We start from the raw sequence: 9,191 nt of genomic DNA, 5'->3' as shown, positions 1-9,191 counted from the left end.
AACCCCATCTTAGATATTTTGAAGTATCACTGTTCTAAGTGTACAGTTCCGCAGCTTCAAAAGCATCGGTAGGAGCATCCCATCCATTCTCCTGCATTAGTAGTACACAGAGCTCAAACACTGTCTCATCACACAGGAACGGACCCTTGGGTGCGCACTCATCCTTGCATATGGCCACTTCCTCAGGGTCCACTGTTTTGAGTTAATCATCTGCACCATACACCTGTGGGACTGTGTACATGAGGACTGGATGACCTCCATGCGCATCTTGGCCTGGCCTGGGTTGGATCTTGTGAGTATTCCATGTTTGCACCACTTCATCCAGTTCTTTCTGCAACAATATGCATTACAGGTCAGAAGAACCATTATTACATGTGAGGTGGTGTGTAGCCTTGGGTATTGCATTATTGTCACTCAGGCCATTAAAGTAGGTAGGCCTATATTAACACTACATTACGTTAGAGCCTTTCAAGACACCCAAGGCCGTTTCAAAAATCAGACAATCACAAAACGCAAAATTACAATATAACCATTTTACTTCCTATTTTTGTGCAAAATTTATTTTATTATTAATATGATAATATTGTGTTACCTGAACGAGGTCAAGTTAGCAGAACTGCATTAAACTCTTATCCAAAAAGTCTCCAGAGAAATGACCATTCTCTTGGAGGGCTTTGAACAAGTTCATCCAGAACTGAATGCTTTGTTTTTTTAGAATTCCCCACCAGGATTCAATGCGTTGATTCCCCATACTGCGTCCATAAGTGAAACTGCTGCCTCTGGCAAAAGTGTCGGTGTGGTTTCTCCTTAGAAACACCTGCATGTTGGCGACATGCCCATTTTCAGTGCCATTGTCTGCACGCATCCTCTCCGGACACCCACCCAAATGCGTAACATATTGGATGTAGTAGTCTGCCACAACCTTGGGATCGCTGTTTGTAGTGTAGGCTTCCATCCATAAAACGAAACGGCTGAAACCATCAATACATCCATTAAACCCTATACCGTATGGTTTTAGTTTGTCATATGAGTCACATGTGCCGAAGAGCATTGGGTCCTTTGGTGTTGTACTGCCGGTGCCTAAGACGCTGTGCCCTCTGAAGGTTCACACCTTGGGGATCGATTAATTTAATTATTTGGCGTATGGTGTCTTGCTGGACCACATAACCCATCTGAACGCCCGTTGATGTAGCCACCGATAGCCCTGCATCTGTCCAGTCCATTGCAGCTCCTGGTGAACAAATGCTACCACTTCATCTAAATTGGTATGGTTTTTTCTCCTAAACAAGATCATTTTCTTGCAGTGTCTTTTCAAAGTCCAGATGCTGAGGATGATATTATGAATCTGGGCTAAGGTAACAAGCATCTCCTCATTGCTAAACCCAGCTGAAAAGTATAACTTGATAAGTTCTTCCATGGCAAGCATGACAGCGAGCAATGTCTCTCCAAATGTTAGTGAGGCGATGTGATTCCTTGACTTTACAGAAAAAACACTGTTTTCCGAGTTTTTCTCAAAAAATTGTGACTTTATAACGTTAGAGAATATCCAAGTTTTTTTCTCGAAAATTTGCGACTTTACAAGGTCTGAGAATATCCGATTTTCTTATCTTGTAAATTTACTACTTTAATCCAAAATCCGAAATCATCTTGCATCCTAAACGTGTGAACTGTAAAGGGCTAATCCTTCGGAGGTGGCGTGCTCCACTTGTAAACACTAAAGACACGGCGAATTCAGTATGAGATTTCTGGCGAATGGTTGTGGACAGCTGAAAATTGGTATGCACATAGTTATACTAGTTCTAAGAAATCTGACTTGGTGTTTTGTATTGTGTTTTAAGAATATTCAACGCTTAAAATAAGATTTTGTATACGCAGAACGTGTAGCATCCCCGGCTGATTGATGGTCGTAGTCTTTACGATGGTTTATAAAGATTTGCTTTATTAAGAATATAGTCTTCACAAACACACCGTAAGAGCTAAAGGAAGAAAACAAACAAAAATACCATTTAATATTTACAATAATACACTAAGAAAATATAGCAGAAGGCTACCTATGTTTTTATATGTCATTGTACAAATAATGTACTGAATACATTATAAATTCTTAATCATACACGAGTTCGCTAAATTGTTTAGAACAGTAATTCAAATTAAACTGCACCGCTGTTTGTTTTTAACGGGACCTGAAAAGCTGAACACAGAAAACAATTTAGCGGTATCGTAGTTCAAAGAACGAAACATAGCCTATACTTCACTCAAAACGGCCAAAATCAAAAACAAATCCACTAACCTTGTGACCCTATCAGGCAGGTGCTAAACAATATTTAAAAAAAAAAAAAAAAACTCATGTACTTTCGCGAGACCTCCGGTACTTTGGCGGTGATTATTTTCGTCCGCCGGTATTTTGAAAAACCTTTCCGTTTTTCCACCTCCTTTCACCTTTTTTTTTTAATTCTCCTCGATACTTCCGGCTCCACACAACAACTGCGCGTGCGCACCAGACATATGTCGCGGTCAATTCTGCGCTGGACTGCAACATGCGCAAATTCATTTATTTAGTTATTTTTTAAAAAAGGACTGACTGATATAGATCGCGACATATCTTGCGTGTGTATTCACGGTTCTAACTTCTAGTTCTAATGGTAACACCTGAAATATTGAACTAACTCGCTAGCTGTTGAACACACACAGACACACACATATATATATGTGTTCATAATATTCATTTGATCGTTAACACCCTGCAACGCAAACGTCTCTTCCTCGTTTTGCAGGAAGTAGACGCAGCATATACACAATCAGCTGACTCCTGAGAGAGAGAGAGAGAGAGAGAGAGAGAGAAAGAGAGAGAGAGACCTGGCGTCACATGACAGGACAGGCTGAGAAACTACGGCATGGCTTCAAGTAGCGGGTATGTTACGTTGATTTCAGTCTTCAGATTGTACTTTTGAATTTACTAGTGTGCTTGTTATGCCACGTGCTTTTTTAAGCTTATGCTTTAGAGGAATAAATTTACGTGTCTTATGAAAATTGATTCCTGTATGTGACGTGTGTTGTTGTGTAATGTTAGCTGGCTAGCAAACGATTTTCGTCTGTAAACGTAATGTAGGCTACCTTGTGTTTTTGTTTTGTCTCTTTGTTGAACGCTGGCTTTATAACTAATAAGCGAAATTTGATATCGCATGGCAAGTGTTTACACGCTATATTTGATGCTAAACATACGAATTATATACCCGGTCAGCCACGTTGCTCAAAAGTTCCCATTAGAGCTTGTTAGTTAGTTATAAGAGTCGAGATATTTAGCTGGCCGTGGTTGTACTACCAAAAAATGTGGAAAGTCATTCTTCTCTCTTTTAATGTGGATTACGTGAGCCACCGGTCATATTTCAAAGTACATCTTAAATTAGATTACTTTGCACAATTGACTACACTTGTAATTCCTTTATGTTGCAAGTTGTGTACTGTGGACTCAATTTTATATAATTAAATTTTGCAACATTTGTTGAAAAGTCTTGGACTTGAGAAGAAGGCCTCCATTTTGTCTTTTGACTTGATTGATTTTCCTTGAATTTAACAAAGGTATCACATGATCTTATAAGATATAGGATCTTTTACTGAGTGGGAAAATATTGTAAAAAAAAATTTAAGCTTATCATGGGTTCGCATTTACTAAGCAACCATTTTTACACTGAGGCATTCCGAATATAATTGTCAGGATTAAAGAAGTCGTTAACCTCTCTAGCTCTCATTGTATCAGGTATTGGCACAATGATTTAATAAACCAGATAAATGACCAATATAAAACTGTAGAACTGAAATGTTTCTTTTTCAGAGTTTTTCTGAAATCAAAAGATAAATTGAGGATATTAATGAAGAGTATTGGGTAAACCTGACTTGGAAACTTTCTCAGAACACTTGGAGGTTTTAAAATATGTATTTGATGAGAGAACGGCAGTTACAAATTCAGACTTTTATCCGCATGACCTTTGATCACATAAATGCACAGGATTATGTTACTTACTGAACAGCTTTTTTGTATGACCAAAGGTGACAAATTATCTTGAGATATATCATACAGGACATAAATCTAGTTATACTTTCCACTTTTTATCTTAGGTTAGTTTGTGTGGCACTGCTGAGGCAAGCAGCTTTTTGTCCAAATGAGTCTACACAAAGTGCTATTACAGGTGTGATAATAAAGAGCTTTACCTTCGTGATATGGGGATCAGGGTATTTGATCTTGTTTTAGGGAAATCACTGGGCATTCCTGAAAACACTCAACGTATTAGATAATATCCTAGGTATGAAGTTATTATTGCATATCTGTCCCTGAGCAAAGGCACAGCTATTATGAAACATGAAGCATCATTAAGAAGCAGTAAAACTGAAAGTGTGGCACTTTGACTTGTTGTTTTACTGCAGACCTGTGTACTGGCTGGGGAATGACACCCTGAGAGTGTCTGCAGCTTTGTTCGCAGAGAACCGCCATCGCCTCTGCCAGGGCCTTAAGATAAAGGAGGGTGTGGTCCCCAAATCTGTGGTGGTCCTGCAGGGTGGAGAGCAGAAGCAGAGATACTGCACCGACACGGATATTCTTTTTCGCCAGGTAAAACTGCTGCAGCCCACCCAGTCTATAAACCTACCTGAGGTCAGAGTGAGCAGCCATGTGAGGCTCCATGAACCCTGCATTATTTGGAAATATTGTGTGATATCAGTGACCCTCTGACTTGAACAATTTTTTGTTTTGCTATTGAAAGAAGCTTTTAGATTGGTTTCCCCCATGTTAAAGGTGAACAGAACTCGGTCGCTCCACCCTCTCAGGAGTTTGTGAAGCCTCACTCTACCATCTCAGGTGTTGAGCCATGTTGCATCAGTCTTCAATATTTCACTTTGGTGTATACCATGTTTTTCTATAAGATGACAGAAGGGAGGAATGGGAAGAAGAGAAAATAACTTCCCATGTGCATCAGCTGCTTCAGCGTGGCTCACCCTTAACACAATATTACTGACCCAAGTGTTCTATATGGAAACTATGCATTGTGAATCTTTGTACTGAAGCCTGCACTGATAGTATTTCACAGATGATCTGTAAATGTTGCATTGTAGACTGGGCTGCATACTGTTAGTGATAATGATTTGAAATGTTCTAGCACCTCAGTTACATTCTGGGGCTGAAAAATTATTTTCTTAACAGTTTTGTTTGTCTCTGTTCAGCTGTTTCAAATGTTCCTAGGCAGAGACTGCAAAACAGAAAAGTCAAAGTTTTACTGTAGTTGTAACTAGTTGGTTGTTTGGTAGCCTCCAAATATCCTCCTTGGACCAAAGCTAAATCGTGCATATGGGCTTAGAATAATAGGCCTCATCAAAAAGGGGGCAGAGTGTTTCTAACATGCAGAACTTATACAGCACGTTTTGTTACAACATGATTAATGAACCAGCTCTCCTCTCTGAACTGCATCCTTCTGATCTTTCACCACAGATGGTACCTCCAGTGTGCTGGTATTTTCAGTAAAATGTCTGTTCATGTGTTGAGTGTGGAGTTTCTATCAGTTGAATATCAATCAGTATTCCACAATGTACTTGTATCATTCAGATTTTTCTGTGCCCTTGTGAATGTATTCATTCACACTTTTCTGCAGCTCTACAGTCCTCCAATGAATGTTTTGAAGGGAGTTTAATGTATGCATATGCATCAAGACATTGGATGTTATATCATCAACAGCTAACTGGGAAACCCATTTACAGAAATGCACAAAGTATAGGTACAGCAAAAACAAATTCAAACAAAATTGCAATTACTCAATAACTCCTAAGCCTTAAAGAAATTATTGCAATGGAGTTCTCAACTGCAAGGCTAAACAAAGCCAATCACTGTACACTTTTCATGTGCAGACACAGCAGCAGATCTGTCCAATATTTATTCCAGTGTTTATAGTTTGTTTTTATTTTTTTTTTTGTAAATTTTTTGTATCGTTGTATTGTATTGCTGTATTATGACTATGTTTTCTTTGTATGTCTGTCAAATGGGAAATGTATTGGTGGATAAGTGTTAAATTGGTGAAATTATGTAATGCTTTGGGTTTATATAATTATCTGTTCCCCAGATAATTATATATGTAAAATATGTAAAATGCCAAGAAAAGCTGACCTGAAAAAAATGTTAGCTTGTTCCCTGAATGTTCTGGTCTGTGTTTTTGCAGGAGTCTTTCTTCCATTGGACTTTTGGTGTGACTGAGGCTGACTGCTATGGAGCCATTGATGTTGATACGGGCAAAGCTGTCCTGTTTGTCCCAAAGCTGCCAGAGAGCTACGCAACATGGATGGGACAGTATGTCACTCCCTTTCTGTTTACCTTCAGTCTGATGGGAATGAAATTACATTCCAGCCTTCATAAATTACCTATATAAATATTGGACAGGCCCTGTGGATGTGATTGTGGCTGTTTGCTAATGTTTCCCTGTTGAATGAAGTATTAGCTCACGCATGCCTTCTACTGTGTGTTATGACCTATAGTTCCCTTAGTTCTACAAGGGCATTCTCATGTGAAGGCTAAAGTAATCAAATCATTTTAAAAATGCGACATTCTGTCACTTGTAATAGAACTAAATTAGTACACTGGTCAATATTTGGAGGAAAGTTTCCTGTGTGGTTAAGTGGCCTACATTTATTTCTTCCATTTTGCCCTGGTCCATTGTGGTTGTTTTTCCTCAAATAGATTAAATATACTGAAAGTCCTTCATATACTCGCTTAATGCTGTCCAAGTGTCCCAGTGCAGTATGGAGATTTATTTTCTTTGTATTATACAGGTTCCTTTGAGCTCCTTTTGATGTGATTTATGTCTGCCTAATTAGTCCTGTTCTGGCTTCAAATAGTATTGTGGTAGTTGGAAAAACTATACTGTAAGGGTATGGTGCCTAATTCAGTTTTTGATCTGTACTCCTGTTCTCAAAATGGAGTCAAATGCACAGGGGAGCCTAGTCGAAACTGTTAATATGTTTTTAATAATAAATCTGACTGCAGTGAGAAAAAATATATGTACATGTACATTAGTACCCCCTATTCAATTCAATTCATTTTTATTTGTATAGCGCTTTTTACAACACAAGTTGTCACAAAGCAGCTTTACATTGTTCCCAGACCTGAGACCCCCTGAGAGCAAGCCTAAGGCAACACCCTATCAGGAAGAAACCTTGAGCAGAACCCAGCTCAGAGGGGGAGCCCATCTGCTTCTGGCTGGAACTGGGCAGATAGTTAAAGACAAGTTATACAATGTACTTTAAGACATTTAAGATTGATAGACAATAGTAATTAACAGCAGAGTGATTATAAGAATGTCTCCTAGGATGTCTGGTTCTTGGAACGCAGTTGACTTTGATGGGCAGGGCAGCGAGGTAGCAGAAAAGTGGTAGACTGGAAAACGGGATGAGATGCTTGGGCTACAGCTCCGGACAGGAGCCCGGAGCAGGGATAGGAAGCAAACAGAAAACAGTGGTTAGTGGATGATAAGAATGGCAGGGATGTAGAACAGAGAGGCAGGAGAGGAGGGGCAGTGAAAAAGGTGCCAGTGTGCAACAAGGAAAAACCCCGGCAGGCTAACATTATGGCAGCATACCTAGGTGACGGGAGGCAAGGGACCGGCATAGTCATGAGAGCCCTAAGACAGTCAACACCAGATCACGGCACGGAGTCCATGAAAGCAATGACCACTTAGTCCACCAGAGACTCTGTGATCCACACCAGCACCAGGCCATGTCCTTCAGCTGAAGGATTTACTATATAGATATATTTTGAGCCTAGATGTAAGGGTGGAGAGAGAGTCTGTTCCCCGAATCTCGGTGGGTAAGCTGTTCCACAGGAGAGGGGCTTGATAGCAAAAGGCTCTACTGCCTATAGTAGTTTTGCCCACTCTTGGAATGATGAGAAGCCCGGCATTTTGGGAACGAAGGGCTCTCTGCGGAAGATATGGGTGAAAAAGGTCCTTAAGATACGGAGGGGCAATGTGAGTAAGAGTATTTTAAAAACGATCCGGTATTTAATTGGTAGCCAATGGAGAGAAGCCAGAACTGGGGTAATGTGCTCAAAGCGTTTAGTTTTAGTTAAGATTCGAGCAGCTGCATTTTATACCAGCTGAATGGGTTTTAATGAGACGTTTGCACATCCTGACAAGAGGGCATTACAGTAGTCTAATCTGGATGTTACAAAGGCGTGGATTAATTTTTCAGCGATACGATTTTCCTGATTTTGGCTATATTTCTCAGATGGAAGAAGGCAGTCCTAGAGGTGTTAGTTATGTGAGTTTCAAAAGAGAGCTCAGGATCAATAACAACACCGAGGTCTTGGTGGCTTGATGGCTGCACTTGGGGCAAGGGAGACACCATCAAGGTCCAGTGTAAAATGAGTGAGTTTGCTCCTGATTGAATTTTGGCCTATGACCAATATTTCGGTTTTGTCTAGGTTAAGGAGGAGAAAGTTTCAGGCCATCCAATTCTTTACATCTGTTAGGCAGGCCTCCATGTTTGATATATTCAGAGGGACATCGGGTTTGACTGATATGTATAACTGAGTGTCATCCGCATAACAGTGGAAATTAATGTCATGTTTACGGATGATATCGCCAAGAGGCAACATGTATAATGAGAAAAGCAGAGGCCAAAGCACAGATTGAGGTATACCATATCTTACTCTGGAACGAGCGGAGGATTCGTTGTTAATGGAGACAAACTGATATCGTTCTGATAGATAAGACCTAAACCAAGATAGGGCCTGTCCGCTTATGCCAACCAGGTTTTAGAGGCGGTCGAGGAGGATACGATGATCGATGGTATCAAAGGCTGTACTTAGGTCTAGTAGCACGACCCCTACACTAAAACTGTTGTGTCTGTTCAAATCAAGAGGAATGATTTCCTTTTAGAGGTCAAACCATACTGTCAAATATCAATGTCAAAAACCAGTTGAGCCTTACTGAATGAAGAACTTTGTTATTTAGCACAGATGGTGTATTTGTTAAAGCACTGATTTAAATGAGTTTTAGCTGAGGTTTGACAGAAATGAGAGCATTGCAAGAGGGTCACTTAATGTGCTGTTTGATAGTGCCGTAGTATTTGCTGAATTTCAAGTAGCCAACAGCTCTCATCTCTAGAATGAAAGAAAAACTTGAAATGGCTGTGATTATGAAGATTATGAGCTGTTT

General features: G+C 39.9%; 1 protein-coding gene across 1 annotated transcript in view; it reads left to right on the top strand.

The window, feature by feature from the left end:
* Positions 1 to 2,817: 2,817 nt before the first annotated feature.
* The window catches only part of pepd (peptidase D), a 71,619-nt gene continuing 65,245 nt past the window's right edge, over positions 2,818 to 9,191 (top strand). Inside the window, exons 1-3 of the mRNA XM_036543191.1 lie at positions 2,818 to 2,911; positions 4,423 to 4,606; positions 6,201 to 6,328. Of these exons, the coding sequence (XP_036399084.1) occupies positions 2,895 to 2,911; positions 4,423 to 4,606; positions 6,201 to 6,328 (329 nt within the window). The 5' untranslated portion in view covers positions 2,818 to 2,894. The remainder of the gene's footprint in view (positions 2,912 to 4,422; positions 4,607 to 6,200; positions 6,329 to 9,191) is intronic.

The sequence above is a fragment of the Megalops cyprinoides genome, chromosome 13 (assembly GCF_013368585.1).
Source record: "Megalops cyprinoides isolate fMegCyp1 chromosome 13, fMegCyp1.pri, whole genome shotgun sequence".
NCBI classification, from domain to species: domain Eukaryota; kingdom Metazoa; phylum Chordata; class Actinopteri; order Elopiformes; family Megalopidae; genus Megalops; species Megalops cyprinoides.
The sequence above is the reverse complement of the archived record's forward strand: the minus strand, read 5'-3'. Positions and strand labels throughout refer to the sequence as shown.